This window comes from Eulemur rufifrons, chromosome 8 (assembly GCF_041146395.1).
Source record: "Eulemur rufifrons isolate Redbay chromosome 8, OSU_ERuf_1, whole genome shotgun sequence".
NCBI classification, from domain to species: Eukaryota; Metazoa; Chordata; class Mammalia; order Primates; family Lemuridae; genus Eulemur; species Eulemur rufifrons.
Genome location: NC_090990.1, coordinates 95,952,445 through 95,968,616, shown reverse-complemented (window position 1 = coordinate 95,968,616; position 16,172 = coordinate 95,952,445). Strand labels below are relative to the sequence as shown.

General features: G+C 49.6%; 1 protein-coding gene across 1 annotated transcript; it reads left to right on the top strand.

Moving 5' to 3' along the window:
• The first annotated feature begins 3,987 nt into the window (after positions 1-3,987).
• Positions 3,988-13,623, top strand: CASQ1 (calsequestrin 1). Its single transcript, XM_069478489.1, has 11 exons — positions 3,988-4,442; positions 6,235-6,319; positions 7,176-7,276; positions 7,644-7,755; positions 8,111-8,184; positions 8,530-8,660; positions 9,792-9,837; positions 10,271-10,325; positions 10,548-10,648; positions 11,475-11,549; positions 12,972-13,623. The coding sequence occupies exons 1-11, from the start codon at positions 4,164-4,166 to the stop codon at positions 13,119-13,121; spliced, it is 1,209 nt and encodes a 402-aa protein (XP_069334590.1). The 5' UTR covers positions 3,988-4,163; the 3' UTR covers positions 13,122-13,623.
• The last annotated feature ends 2,549 nt before the right edge of the window (positions 13,624-16,172 follow it).

Sequence of the window (16,172 nt, the reverse complement as noted above, 5' to 3'; positions counted from 1 at the left end):
ACTCAGCAGAGGAAGAGCTTCACATGACATAAAGGTGTCATGAGAAGGGTTAGGGATTATGAGTTTGACGCAACATCTGAAAGAGACACTAGAATGAATTACCTTGGATGAGAGACACAGGCACTCCCGGGACTGGATGGAGGGGATCATGTGCAGAAGATGGGATGGGTTGAATGGGAGCCCAGCCTGCATCTGGCTGGAGCCGAGTGGGGAGCGGCACAGTCCTGTTGAAACCAACAGCCAGTCTAGAGAGTAAATGTTTGGAACAGCTCTCACCTGGCTGGATGTGTCACATCTGACTTTAGGGGAGCAGGGATTACTATGAAGCTCCCTCTCTAGATCTGAATGATAACCAAGTGGGAGAAGTCTTTCAGGGACTGTCCAGGCTGGGAAGGGATCAGAAGCAAGCATCCTTGCCCCTGGAGGACCACCCCTCATCTTAAAATCACTCTCTGATCCCTTGAACAGCAAAGACAAGACAAATGACTGCCTCAGAAGTCCATCTGGGATCAGAGAGATGGAAGGGGAGAGAGAGAGGAGCAGCTGAGCCACACCCTGTGGAGGAGGATAGGGCATCCACATGGGGGACTGGTGGGGTAGACTCTTCTAGCCCCCACCTTGGAGGTCCTGAGACCAGCTTACAGACCATACAGTTATAGTGCTAGAAGAAACCTGATTTCATCAATGAAGAACCTGAGGCCCAGGGAGGTTAAGTGACTTGGGAACGGCCACTTGGTGAGTGGCTCTCATCATCTGAGGAGGGTCTGGGCAGGAGGGAAGGACTCCAGGTGGACTGATGGTCCCTGCCCTCTGCCCTCTGTTGCCAGGGTACCTTGGCCCCATCCCATCCCATCCCTCAGCCTGTTTTCTCTGGTGCAGCCTTGAAACAGAGGCAATAACTTTCTGAATCCCTTAGGCTTTACTTTAGGCAAAGCATCCTGCCCCTACTCTACACCATCCATCACAGAGGGATGGACATTCCAAAAGCTTAGCCTGCTGCATCCCTTTTGGGTTCAGTGAGAGGTCCCAGGGAGCCATTGTCTCCCACCCACCTTCATCTTGATTGTTCTTCCTTCCTGTTCACCCATTCGCCTTTGCTTTGTGAGCCCCTCCACTTTGCCCTATGGGCCGGTTCATTCTCAGGCCTCTTTCAGAGCAGAGGGTTGGCCCAAATGTACGAGCGCTGTCTGGAAAGTACCCAGCCATTGTTAATATAATGAGAACAGTATTATGTAGCTGGATACTTTCCGGACAGCCCTCAGAGAGGGAGAGACAGACGGAGAGAGAGAGAGAGCGAGCGAGAGAGAAATGCTAAGGAAAGCTGGGGGAAAATTGCCAGTTGTTACCAAAAGCAAAAAAAGTAACTGCATGCTATGCCTAACACTGGCAAAAGGGCTTTACACACACCATCAATTAATTCACACAAATATTTTCCTAACACCCCACCTCATTTTATAGATGAGGAAACCAAGGTCTTTCTGATTCCAGAACTTGTGCCCTTAACCACTTTTTAGACTAGTTTTTTAATGAGGGCTGGGCCAACAATACACAAATACAAAACAAAACAAAACAAAAAATAAGATAGTGATGGAGGAGGGGCTGTGGATGGGTCTGGAGGAGGAGAGGCGATGACTAGCAAGGAGAAGGCCACCATAAGGTATAGCCAGCTATTCTTCCCCTACATCAGGGGAAGAATAGACCTCAGAGGTCTCTCTCCCTCCTGTTCCCCTCCTTCTTCCAACACAAGGTCTCCTAGGGACAGGGCTATATCAATCTGGGGTCCTTCCCCAGCTGCTGACATAGCTGAACCAGGACCTGGAAGATCAAGGGGCCAGGGTGTATGTGAGTGAGGTGGGAAGTGGGGGCACAGAGGGGCCAGCTCCTCAGGTTTCAGTAGCAGGAGCTTCGGGTGTCTGGTGGGTTAAAAATACAGAGGCCCCAACTCAGGGTCATTTGATACCATTGGCTGAAGCTTGTTAAGTCCAAGGGCCTGAAGGGAAGGGGATGGAGTTGAAAGTAGAGAGGAAAGCATCAGAGAGAGGACAGGGGCTGGGTGCTGGAAAGGGTAAGGGTGGAACTGGAGCCCCAGAGGCAACAAGAGGGAGCAGGATGGACAACAAGGTGTGGTGGCTGCAGGAAAGGACCAGGAGATGGAGAGGCCCAGGCCACCATGGAGTCTCATCTCACACCCTTGGGGATACAAAAGGTCAGATTCATGATGGAATAGGTCTGATGTTCCAATGTCTCTGTGCAAATGTTCCCCCTCACCTCCCCACCCCCCGCAACCCAGAATGCAACAGAAGTGCCAAATCAGGGCTGGACGTCATCTAGGTCATCTAATTCTGGGAGGACTGCCCATCTTTCCCAGCTGTCTTTGCTCTGGCGGTAGGGCTCTGGGCACATTAGTCACTCTTCTGGGAGACCAGGAGGTGGGATTCTGAGGTCTCTTCAACTCTAACGTGCCATGCTTAGGCTAGCTCTGGCCTCTCCTGCTGCAATGACAGCTGTCTCTCTTGGACCCACTCCTGCAGTGTTCTTGAGATTGTCTGTGGCCTCCTTGCTTAGCTGTTTAAGGTCCCTCCCCTGAGAGTGTGAAAAGTTATTCTGCTAACATAATTCAATGTTCCTGCCTGGATGCAAAATAAACACTGTTCCTCCAGAATCAGAGATACCTCAGGGTGGGGGGTGGGGGGCATCTGATTTTGAACATGGAGAGCATGGTCTCCCTCATACCTCGGTTTACCTGTACATGGTGAGAGCCCTGTATGGCCATGAAGGACCTCACCCAGAGCTGAACTCACCCGCTCTGTCCTCACCTCCAAGCTGGGATCCAGAAGTTAAAGGCCTTACCCCCCCAACTCTTGCTTTGGATCTCAGGTGCACAGAATTAATCAACATCCTGGGTTCAGGGTGCAGGGCTGACCTCTTCATGTTTTTCTAGCGTAATTTTTTTCCCCTAGTTTTTATACTTGTCTTTATTTTGTCAAGGACATAAGAATAAATAGTAGTTATTCACTCTCCTTGGAATCATGCAGCCTTGGGGAATCCTTCCTTCCCACTGTGTCCTAGAAAACTGAGTCCTATAGGATCAGAGTAGAGAATGCATACGTAAGGTGACAGCCAAATAACATTCCCCTTCTCACCATGGGCCTTATGGGCAGAGAAACCCCAAATCCATACCTCTGCAGGATGGTATCTGGGCCAGCCCTGTGCTTCCCCTGCATTCCCAAGTTAGGAGTGTTGAGTGAAGCCAAGGAAACTGGCTGGAGCTGAGCCAGGTCGCCAGTCTTGGACACGGCTCCATCTTTTATTCAGAGAATGACCTCATCCTTGGTCCTGGTTCTTTAAAGGGAAGTACAGAGGGTCTCTTTCCTGCAGCCCGGATTGCATGTTTAACGCCTCCCTCTCCTTCATAAGATCAAAGAAACACTTAACCTACTGAAGATTCCTAGGTTTAAGGATGTGGAGTCAATACCACATTTGTCTCCCCTTTGTCCTCTATCATCAATTTAGCCCCTGACCCAGAAACTTCCTCCTCTCCAATCACATTTATCTATTCTCTAATTACCCTTGCCCTACCCTCAGCTCTCCCTAATTACCCCTACACCTCCCCTCCCCCAGCCCCAGCTTCATTTACCTCCGACTCATCTGGTCTTATTTTAGCTCCGGCATCTCTCCCTTTTCCTTTCTTAATATGGTGATGAGCTCTTAGTCCAGCATAGGGACAGGGGCTGAGGAGCCCTGGACACTGGGGGAGGGGAGGGAAGGAGTCGTTGGAGCCTGGGGGAGAGATGTAGGAGGTGGGAGGATTCCAGCTCTCATGGAGCTGTCCTGGCCTCAGAAGGTTATCCATCTCTCCTGCCAACCACAGGGACATATTTAGACAGGACCAGGTGGGGACCGAGGGGTGCCAATTTCAGGGGGCAGCTCCAGTTCCCTCCCCGCCCCCTGCTCCCTCCTATTCCTCCTCCTGACCCTTTTTCTCTTGGCTCTGTCGGCAGTTTCTCCAGGACCCAGCAGTGTCCTCTGTCCACTGCTCTGGGCCATTCCCCACCCTACCCCCACCTTGAGCCCCTAACTGAGGATTTGGGACACAGTGGCCCCTCCCTACCCCAGCTAACCTCTTCTGGACCAGGACGGCCAACCCAGATCCCACTACCTCCATGAGCGCTACAGACAGGATGGGGGCCAGAGCTGTGCAGGGTCTGCGGCTGGCACTGCTCTTACTGTTGGTTCTAGGGACACCTAAATCAGGGGTACAGGGGGAGGAAGGACTGGACTTCCCCAAGTATGATGGTGTGGACCGTGTGATCAATGTCAACGCAAAGAACTACAAGAATGTGTTCAAGAAGTATGAGGTGCTGGCACTCCTCTACCACGAACCCCCTGAGGACGACAAGGCCTCACAAAGACAATTTGAGATGGAGGAGCTAATCCTGGAGGTGAGTGGGGGGACTGCAGGCCTGCAGAACACACCCAACCCCGCTCTGTGACCCCCTATCTTACACCCAGGGAGATCTTTGAGGATGGGATCTGGGGGTGAGGGGCAGTGCAGCAGAACCCCTGTCTTAACCAACGGGACACAAGTATCATGTGGCCTCAGCCAAATGAGAAACAGAGACTCAGGAACCCAAAAATACTATCATAGGCAATTTTAGAGGGGGTGCTGCAGGGGGATCTCCCCTCCCTGCTACAGGAGGCTGGTAGTTCTAGGCCTAGGTTTGGCTAGGACAGGGGGCAAAAGAGGAAGAGGAGTACCTGCAGCAAGGGGAGAACTGCCATGTCATGTATTGCCATGAACTGCCATGTCATCCCCCTACCCCCACCAAAACACTTTCCTAGGCAGAACATGCTCCCTCTCCACACACTTTAGGGGCATACCCCAAAGAGATCCAAATGTTATTGATACCTTATTGGCATGTCATTTACTTAGTGGCTAGATGTTTATATATTTCCTAGAGACCATGCCTCCCATTAGCCTCCCAGCCCCCTTTCTCTTCCTTCTGCTCCCTAATTCCCCATCCATCCCTATCAGATCAAGCTGTATGCCCTCACTGGAAGATTCTTATGGTTGAAGGAGGTTACAGAATGCCTTCCCCATATTCTCTTTGTGGGAAGAGTCTCCTTACCCCAAATATGATTTTAGGCCCAACAGAGAAATGGGTTATTATAAAAACAGAAAAAGCCTCTTTGGGGGAATGACTGGGAGATGTGACCACACACACCCCTCTGGGAGCTGGGATGTGGTCAGGTTTCCTTTTCCAATCTTCTGTGTCTCCTTTTCTGGTGTGGTGTGCAGATAGCCCCTGGCTTGTCCAGAGTTTGGAGCATTTCAGGGTGAGACACCAGGACCATGGGCTGTCATTTCTGTGTGCCTCTGCTGGGTGCTGGAACCTGCCATCTGATTAATGAGCCGAGTATATTTTTATCCTGAGTGCTGAGTATCTCCAGCCATCCACCTGCCAACTGCCTCCCTTCCCATCCCCCTGAGAATCATGGTGCCTGAGTCCATGCTAAGTGGGGTGAAGCTGCAAGCTGTGCCCACAGCAGAGTGAATCATGGTTGGGCACTGAGCTGAGAGGCTTAGGGGAACAGGGACCTCCAGGTGTGACTGTCCACAGCCTAAGGACAGGCTGAAGTGGAGTGTGAAAGGGGAAAGTTGGGCCTAGATGAGGAGAGCTATGCAGTCTCTATCAGTCTCGCCCCCTCTGTAGATGACAAGAGGTGACCTCTACTTTTGGCTCTTGGCCTTCTCATTCCTTAGCAACATGACCAGACCCATCCCCACCCTCTCATCCTCCAAAATTCTTCCTGTTGGGAGTCATTCTGAACAATCCCGGGGACTTCCAACATCACCCCACACCAAACCTGGCCTTTGATCAGGATGGAGTGCAGGGCCCAACCCTTAAGGAGGGAAGGGGCCCTCAGTCACTCTGAAACCAGACTTCTCAGCATCCCTCAGGAACTGGGAAGTATTGAGTGCAATGCCTTAAAGCTCAACATAATAAACACATTGCAAATAAGCAATAAATACTCATGAACTAAAAAGTGAACCAAAGACAGAGTGAGGTGAGGTTATACAGAATTTGGGGGTATTCTGGATCTTAGCATAAGGTCATGGTCAACTCGTATTTCCTGCACCCCAACTAACCCAACTTGAAAGCATGAGATGAGGAATGAATGGGGTTAATAAGAATTCCAGGGACTAATTTTAACCCTAACCCTTCCCTCCAGTTAGCAGCCCAAGTCTTAGAAGACAAGGGTGTTGGCTTCGGGCTGGTGGACTCTGAAAAGGACGCAGCTGTAGCCAAGAAACTAGGTAAGGGAAGAGCAGGGAGGGAAGGTGGCGGGTGACACTGGGAAGGTCTAGGATGGAGGACTTGTTGGGCAGGCCTTGGGATCTGAGGAGCTTGGGAACTCTTCCACCATATTTATTCTGAAAGTGGGGGAGAAAACATGAGATTGGGAGGTAATGGCTGAAGGCTCTTTCCTCTCTATTCCTTAAAGAGATCCATGATCAAATCCAAGAAAGAGGCAAGGGAGGCCTTCTTTATACTTACCTTAAAAACATGGCGAGGTGCTGGAGGGAGCGGGAATCAGGGACGACATACACGCAGGGCTTGCAAGGCCTCTGCAAACTCCTCTTCCAATCCCTTCCCCCTCCAGAGCTGCGGCTAGGTGTTACAGCACCCGGCCACCAGGGGGCAGCACAGTCTGGAGACTGGACTCCAGACATGGATGGGGGAAGGGTGGTTAGTAATAATGAAGTCATCTGGTCAGTAATAGCAGAGCTAACGGGCTGGCCTGCGAACCAGCTGCTAGAGTCCTCAGAGGGGTAGCATGAATATCCATCTCTAGTTATGGCAACCAGAGAAAAGGAGAAGTATTGCTAGACTCTGTATCTCCTTATTCCCTCCCCTCACACCCTACCTGATCCCCCCCAGCTTCTCCCTAGAGAGTCCCTGGGGCCAGGCTAGCCTCCTGGGCTAAATCCAGGGACTTGGACATCAGGGATGTAGGCACTAAGGGGCAGTGGAGGTGGGTGGGGCAGAGGAAGTGTGAGTGGAGGATGTGGGGTCCAGGGGGTTATGGAATGGGCTGTGACCCAGGATTTGGACCCCTGGATCTGTGGGAAGGTTGGAATCACCATGGCTCACCCCCGGCTCACTTCCCAGGACTAACTGAAGAGGACAGCGTTTATGTATTCAAGGGAGATGAAGTCATAGAATATGACGGAGAGTTTTCTGCTGATACCCTGGTGGAGTTTCTGCTTGACGTGAGGATTCCCCTGGACCAGATGGCCTTGCTTTAAAACTCCACTGCCCCTTAGTGCCTCCCAACTCCAACCTTACACTGCACACACACCACACACACACACACACCCCCCACACATATCTCACACACCACACACACACCGCAGGCATACACCACATACACACACACCACATACATGCACACTACACACACCATAGGCATACACCACACGCACACACCATGTGCACAATACACCTACACACACACACACACACATATCTAGCCCCTTCTTCCAGTTCCTCAACCTTCTTTTCTCTAGATCCCTCTTTCTGGTTTTACCAGTGAGGATAGAAACTCACTCTCTTCCTTCAATGTCCCTGATCCTTCAGGTCCTAGAGGACCCTGTGGAATTGATTGAGGGTGAACGAGAGCTGGAGGCATTTGAGAATATTGAGGATGAGAACAAACTTATTGGCTACTTCAAGAGCAAAGACTCAGAACGTGGGTAACTCTCAGACTCCACTGTACCCCTCCCTGGACACTCCATCCCACCTGTCCTCATATCTCCCCACACACCCAGTGTCTTAGCACCTCTTCTTCCACCTGCCGCCATCAGCTCCATCAACTGCTCTGATCTCCCTAAGCTCTGGAGGGTTTCCCAGACAAGTACCTCTCACCTTCAGTGTCCATCTTCCCCCAACTACAGCCCTACTGTATTCCGCCCACTCTCAGAGGACTAGAAGGGTGGGTCTCAGAAAGAACCCCACTTGCCAAAGAATCGGGGAGAGGTAGAGGGGAATGATTCCCTGGCAGACCCCTGGTTTTCTCAGAGACTGACTCTGCATTCCCCCTTCAGATTACAAAGCCTTTGAAGACGCAGCTGAGGAGTTTCATCCCTACATCCCCTTCTTCGCCACTTTCGACAGCAAGGTTCTCATCCCCATGGCTGTACTGGGTCTCTCTCATGCCCCTAAGCTGCCCTCCAGCCTCCTCTCCCAGAACTGATGAGGGAACTACATGCTGACACTCCCCGCCCCCATCCTAGGCTCCTCCTGCCCTACAGATTTTAGAGCCGAAGAGAGGCTTTAGTTTAACCCACCCCTCTCATGTTAAACCGAAGCCCAGAGAAGTTAAGATTGTCCAGTGTCACAGTAGCAGTGACAAGGATCCAAGTTTTCTGACTCCCTTTCTAATATTTGTTCCCTCATGATACTGCTTCTTCCTGTGACCCTGTATGTCTCCTGCTTCACTCCACTCCCACCCCCTCTCTCAAAGGTGGCAAAGAAGCTAACTCTGAAGCTGAACGAGATCGATTTCTATGAAGCCTTCACGGAAGAGCCTGTGACCATCCCAGACAAGCCCAACAGTGAAGAGGAGATTGTCAACTTCGTGGAGGAGCACAGGAGGTGGGGATCAAGGGCACCCCTGGGCAGGGCAGGCTCCTCCTGGGGCTAGAACACCACATGTGAGAGGGGTGGGGGAATCTTAGCCAGCCAGGAAGCTGGTCTTGCCTAGAGATGAATGCACTTCTGAGCACTAGTGCTCACTGATACACTGATAATTTTGCACACTATTTTGCTCCCTGGTAATTAGCCCTAAGCCATACACAGAAAAGGTCCTCCATAAATGTGTATAGTTCGTTGTGATGTTGATTGTGCCTTAAATAATCTCTATCAACAAGAGTGGTCTGCCAGGAACTGCAAAGTGCCTTCTATCTCTATTATTATATTTAATACTTTCAACAACCTCAGTGAAAGAGGTTCCACAGGTAGTAAGTGTCAGAACTGGGACTTCAACTCTGATGTGTCCCATGTTCTTTCTAATACATTACCCTACACCAGTGGTTCTCTACAGGAGTGGAGGGAGTAGCAAGGTGGTGTTAAGATATTGCCCTCCAGTGGATATTTTAGCAATGTCTGGAGACATTTTTGTTTGTGGGGAGTGCTACTGATTATTTGGTGGCTAGAGACCAGGGATCCAGTGCACAGGACAGCCCCCTACAACATAGAATTGTCTGGCCCCAAATGTTAATAGTTACTGAGGTTGAAAAACCCTGCCCTGCACTCACACATGATCCTCTTTCCTCACAGTGCTCCACAACTGGAAATACCCATTCATCAGTATAAATACTACTTACTTTCTCCCACTCGAATATGGCCCCCTTCATCAGGGCAGGAACATGTCTGCCTGGCTCAGCACCTAGCAGAGTGCTTAGAACATATCAGGCACTCAATCATATTGGATGAGTGAATGAAAGAATAAATGAATGGAAAAACTCCCAGATGTTCAGTTCTTACCTTTCTCCCAAAAGGCTCTCTTCCTGTCCCCTTGCCCACTCGCCCCTCTCCCACTGCTTTAGCCATGCAGTGATCTGGGCCTGGTGCCCAGAGCTTAGGCTTTGCCAGATGGCTTTGTTCTGGGCCACAGGCTGTCTGTGCCCTGGGCCTGACCCAGAGGCAGCCTCTGCTATGGGGACCCTCTAGGGGGGAGTGTCCTTCTCACCCACTGAGTATTGACCCTCTTTCTGTCTCTCCTAGATCAACCCTGCGGAAACTGAAGCCTGAGAGTATGTATGAGACCTGGGTGAGTGTTCCTGACCAGCGCCAGGCCCTCGGGGAGCATGGGTGGCTGAAGACTCAAGGCCTAGAAACATCCCACCCTGCTGCTCCTCAGGTCCACTTGTAGACAAAACAGTGCATCAGCAAAGGTTGAAGGTTTTCTGTTCTGAACGTGTCAGGAATTGGGAGACAGACATAAGTGGATGAAGATGACAAGGGAGGAGCCCCAAGCTCTGGGGATAAAGGGATTACCGGAGGAGGTGTGGGGGCCTCTGAGCTGAAAGGGACAGTGTCACTTGGAAAAGGGTCACCATCACAAGAATGTGTCTGGTCCAGAAGCTGGATTTCCACAAAATTCAGATTCAGTGAACATCTAGGATCTGTCTTGGGCTCTCCAACTTCAGGGAGCATAGTAAGTTCTCCTCCTCTACCCCGCTCTCCTTCTCACCCCCTAACAGGAGGACGATATGGATGGAATCCACATTGTGGCCTTTGCAGAGGAAGCTGATCCTGGTGAGGGAGGAATACTGGATTGGACTAGGGGGAAGGGAGGAGGAGGCGAATGTGTTTACTGGAGCATAGGCCTCACCTGGGAGGCATTTCCTAGGAGTTTGCACGCAGCCTGGGGCTAGACATGTGGAGCTAGGGAAGCAAGGAAGTAGATCTGGACTCCTGTGGTCTGTGTCCTTTTCCTCTCCACCCCACCTCACATTTCTCACTTGTGTTCCCTCTAAGATGGCTTCGAATTCTTAGAGACTCTCAAGGCTGTGGCCCAAGATAACACTGAAAACCCTGACCTTAGCATTGTCTGGATCGACCCTGATGACTTTCCCCTGGTAAGTGATACAGCCCAGGCACTACTCTCCTAAGGTGGGGCCTTAGATTGTGGTACCTTCTTAGGGAGGGCTTTGTTTCAGAGTTCCTGCCCCCATTTCCTAGCGGAGGGACCCTAGGAGATTATGTCTGCTGCTGCTCAAGGGCACTGTGGGCATGGAGGGCATCCTGAGCAAGGGGAAACAGGGTGGGGGGTGAATTGCATGGGACATAACACACGACTCCCAGAGCAGAGGCTGGACAGGTAGCTCATGTGCCAGGGCTGACTCCTAAAGAAAACCAGAGTTCTGGTGACCAGATGGGCATAATAGCCCTGCACACAGGTGTATACACTCAATCACAGAATCATAGCACAGAGATTCCATGTTTCGGGGGATGGTTTTGTTCTCAGCTGAATTTCCAACACCTAGCACTCGTTATTGAATGAGTAACTGAATGAACAACAAAAACATGGGGAACATTGGCGATTGCCAGGTATAACTATCTTATTTTAGAGCTGTAGGAACCGAGAGCCAGAGAGAAGTGACTTGGCCTTCACCACAAGGTCAGTCAGTAGCATATCCAGGATCAGACAGGGCTTCCTATCCATCTTTCCTCAGACAGGAGGGGCCCGTGTGCCCAGCTGACCCTCCTGATGCTTTCCCTTTGGGATTTCTACTTTTTTACTGCTTAGCTCTACTCATTGTCTTCAGGTCCTACGGCTGGACCCATCCACTGCCAGTTCATGCTGTCCCCTCTGTTTATCCCTGGGCCGACCTTCATATTCACCCTCTTGGACTCATGTGCTCCTAGAATCCATTAAGTTGCCATATTTGGATCTCTCTACAGCTGGTCCCATACTGGGAGAAGACATTTGACATCGACTTGTCAGCCCCACAAATAGGAGTCGTCAATGTTACTGATGTGAGTTTCCTTCCCTCATCTCTGGTCGATCCCCACCTCTGTTTCCCAGCAGAGCGAGCTCTTCTTCCCTCTGCTAACTAGTAATTGAGCCCTTCCCAGAGGAAGCAGACATTCCCAGTCTAACGGCTGGATGGAGGTGGAGATTCATAATCTGAACATGCCCCTGTCCTCACCTGTTGGAATCAGTGGCTCATCCTTCAAGGCCCAGTTCGAACCTTTCTCCTCTGCAGTCTCTCCAGATCTCCCATTTAGAATCATTCCCTCCGTGGCACACCCAGAGCTCATCTGGCATTGAGAACATGATGTTTATATGGCTACTTATGTATTATGACTGTCTCTTCCAGTAGATTTTTGAGGGCAGAAATTTTCTCATGCACACATACTATGTGCTTCAAAAATGTTCAGTTGAATTGAACGAACCACAGTCTTTCCTTTTATAGAATTCTCAGACTAATTGGGTACGCAGGTATTCTATTAACTATAAGGCCAGATCTGATAAACTTTATAATAAAGATACAAATAAAATGCTAGAAAGGCACAGAAATCAAAGGAATTTCTGCTTGAGAGAATCAGAGAAGAGTTTAAAAGAAAAGTGACATTTAAAATGGAAACTGTACAACATATAAGATTTCAACAAGTGATGATGATTCAGGGAAGTCATTTCCATATGAGGAAAAACAAGGTCAAAATGTCAAAAGTAGGAAAATGAATATCAGGTTCAGGAAAAGACAAGTAGATTTTTATGGTTTGAGAGTCTAGAGATCACTCAGATGGTACTGGAAAAGCAGGTTATGAAAAGCCCTGAATGCTGAAGAGTTGCTATCTTATAGGCCATGAAGAGCCACCAAGGGCATGATAAGAGGTCTGTTGGGCCAGGCATGGTGGCTCATGCCTGTAATCCTACCACTCTGGGAGGCTGAGGTGGGAGGATCGCTTGAGGTCAGGAGTTTGAGACCAGCCTGAGCAAGAGTGAGACCCCCGTCTCTACAAAAAATAGAAAAATTAGCCATGAGTGGTGGTGTGGGCCTGTAGTCCCAGCTACTCAGGAGGCTGAGGAAGGAGGATCGCTGGAGCCCAGGAGTTTGAGGTTGCAGTGAACTATGATCATTCCACTGTACTCTACCCAGGGTGAAAAAGTGAAACTCTGTCTTAAAAAAAAAAAAGAGGTCTATTTTAGGAAGCTTAGTGTGGCAAGAGCAAGACCAGCTGAAGGCAGAAGGTCTGTTTGCCAATCCACCTTCTCTTTCTACTCTTACCTGTCACTATTTCAACCTACACCTTCACCTGGACAGTTTTCCTGGCCATTGACAGATGAAGGGACTGAGGATGTAGGAAGGACATACAGAATTCAGTGAAAGTGAGGACAGGTCCAAAGACCTGGATGGGGCTAAGGTTCCATCCCCTGCCTGTGCCATCTCCTAGGCTGATAGCATATGGATGGAAATGGACGATGAGGAGGACCTACCTTCTGCTGAGGAGCTGGAGGACTGGCTTGAGGATGTGCTGTCAGGAGAGATCAACACAGAAGATGATGATGATGATGATGATGACGACGATGATGATGATGACTAGGTGCTGTGGCAACCATCTCCCAGCCCCACCAGATCTCCTTATGCTCCCTCCTGCCTTCCTTGTCCTTCCCTGAGTTCCTCCAGGGATACTAGCTCATTCTGTCATAGGGACAACTGGGGTCTATATCTTGGGTGCTGAGGCCCTGATCCCCCTGATCTGATGAGGAAAGGAGCTACTTTTCCCTAGACACCAGCCCAGCAGTCTCATCTGACTTCTGTCTCTTAACCCATAACTTACCTGTATCATTTGTCTCTTCCATCACTCCCCATACTCTTTCCTATGATTCTTCTCTTGCCCTATCTGTGGGCTTCCATCTCTCTTCTGTTCCCTCCATCTACACACAGTCTTCCTCCACTCTCTCAAATCCCATATCCTTCTAGCTGTCCTGCCCATGGCCAGGAGGAAGGGAGGGTACTGAGTTTGGGACTGTATCTCAGCAATCTCTTGTTAATATATTTGGGTCAAATGAGAGGCCTCAATAAAGAGATCTGGGGCAGCATGAGCAAGTGTCTGTTGATGAAGTCTCACCCCTATGGCAGGAGGAGGTGGCCTCTGATGGGGGATTTAGGTGTGGGTGCCTAGTTAGGAATGAGCTAGGGGATTGCGATAGGAGGTGGCTGGGGCTCCCTCTAGGCAGCTATACCAGAGAAGCCTAGATTATTTATCTGCTTCAAGTCAACAAGCCTTTTCTGAACACATGGTGTTTGTCCAGCGCTGCTGGTAGGCTCTGGGAGAACAGAGAGTGCCAGGCCTATCCTTGCTCCTAAGCTGATTAACCTCACTGAGAAGTCAAGACAAGCACACTAAACAACTGAAGAAAAATACGAAGCAGTATGTAATTAAGTGATTATGTGCTGCTTGATAGCACCCTTCCTGCAGCTCTTATTTGAACATCAAGACTGAGCCCCAATTACACTTCCTTGGTGAGGCCTTCCCAGAGGCTGCCCCTCATGCACTGCCCTCCTCTGGGTTCCCACTGCACTTTCTATGTACACCTCTATTCTAGTACTCCGCACATTCTATTACGGTTCTTCATTTACATGTCTGTCTTCCCCACTAAACTATATGCCCCTTGAAGGGAGGAACCCAAGTTTTTTCTTTGTTTCCACAGGGCCTGACACTCAAAAAGCTGTCCCTAATAAATGTTTGTTAAAAGAACAAAGGAAAGAACAGAATGGACTCAGAAGAGAGCAATCAGGGTGGGCTTAATGACTTCATAAAGGAAGTGAGTCTTTTCTAGGCTTTAAATTGAAGAATGGGATTTCACTGGAGACAAAGAATTTGGGGAATAGACATTTCAGTTGGTGGAAACATCAAAAGCATTGGCAGGATGTGTTTATCATATTGGGGGCACACAGAGAAATTGAAGTTATGGCTGTGAGGTTGGGTAAGCATCATGGGGCTGGGTTATAGGGGTGTTTGAATTTAATCCTGTGAGCTGAGGATGAAGGGCAAAATTTAATCTGTATCAATGAGGACGGATATGGGAAGGGGAGATGATGGAGATGCCAGCAAAAAGGAGCCCATCTCACAATCAGAGACTGTTATAATTGGAGTGGAACTGGGAGAAGATGGACCTGAGTGGTGGTCATGGGAATGGAGAGGAGACATTTTGTACCATGGGGATCCCCAGACCTAGGCCTGCTGGAGTTCTTGGCAGGAAAGGCCCACTGTCTCTCCAGAATAGCCCCAGGATGCAGTGAACATAAAGGAATTTGGAGGGGGATGGAAGGACCAAACAGCTAAACAAGCCTGTAAATAAACAGACATTATCTTTTTTATGTCTATATTAGGTATAAAAGTGTTGCTGGGAGACTTAGAGGCTTTTCAAGTATGGAAAGAGGCGGCCTGAGGTTAGAGAAGTTTTCACTCTCCACAGACAAATCCAGGAAGCATTCCTACAGAAGGTGGCAAGAGTATAGGAAGTAGAAACCACATATTCATCCAACTTGTACCCATTTAATAAATGTTTAATAAGTAGTATGGGCACTAGGTTAATATTATAATAGTACTATGGAACTTACTGTCTAGCATACGTCAGTGGATGGCCCCAGACTAAATAATAGCTCCTATTTTTTAAGTACCCCTCTGTGCCAAGTCCCTAGAGACTTACTCTTAATGAATTTCAGAAGAACCTTATAAAGTAGGCATCGGTATCCCCATCTTACTGGTGAAGACATGGGCTTTGAAGCATAACTTGCTCAAGGAAGGGGTAGAGCTAGCATACAGTCCAAGTCCCCTGTGCCTTATTGCCTCCAGAAGACCTGAGCCTTTCACTTAGAAACTACATGAATCTCAAAGATGGGTCAACAAAATAGGTTTTGTCCCTACAACACAGAGCAAATACAATATATACAAAAGCAAATTATGAGGGTGTGTTTTCTGTCAAAGGTGCAGCAATAGGCCACACCAGGGGAAAGGAACAGCAAAGAGAAGGGCTGTGAAACTCAAAGCAGCAGGATCCTGAGCCTCTTCTAGAGGCCGTGTAGACCTAAGAAAGGGGTTCATTTGAAGCTTCCGGAAGGGTCTCTGCCAGGTTGGAACTGAGGTGAGTCAGGGTGGTCCTAAAAGTGGCACGAACACTGAGGGGATCCCCCAGACCTGGGCCTGCTGGAGTTCTTGGTAGGAAGGGCCCACCCAGGGCTCAGACCTCTTCCAAACCAGACCCTGCCCAGACCCCTTAGGCTGGAGGTGGGCATAAAAACAGATGTATCTCCAATTCTTCCTTTCCTCTTTCAGTCTGGCTAAGAATCTGGGGGAGGAAAGTCCCTTGGGGTGGAGGGGAAGTGAGAGCTGCCACCCTGGGCCTGGGCAGAGGGGGCAGAGCTAGGAGACAGAGCTAAGTGTGGCTTTGCAAGTTGTCTATATTTGCATGCTGAGCTCACTGCTGCTCTTTTTCTCCCCAGAAAATAAAATTACATCATGGGGGGAAGGCAGGAGGGGGTATATTTGGGAAAGGTGAGAGAAACACAAAGGGGCCCTCTGGCATCACCCTGGAAAGAGAAGATCCAGGGCTTCAGATCAAATAAAGGAGGTTTCCAGGTTGCTGCC

Bases quoted from the DNA above. Each gene is read 5' to 3' on its own strand.
- CASQ1 (XM_069478489.1), top strand. From the start codon at position 4,164: ATGAGCGCTACAGACAGGATGGGGGCCAGAGCTGTGCAGGGTCTGCGG. The intron at 10,326-10,547 runs GTGAGGGAGGAA...GTTCCCTCTAAG, and splicing joins TGCAGAGGAAGCTGATCCTG to ATGGCTTCGAATTCTTAGAG. The intron at 10,649-11,474 runs GTAAGTGATACA...ATCTCTCTACAG, and splicing joins ACCCTGATGACTTTCCCCTG to CTGGTCCCATACTGGGAGAA.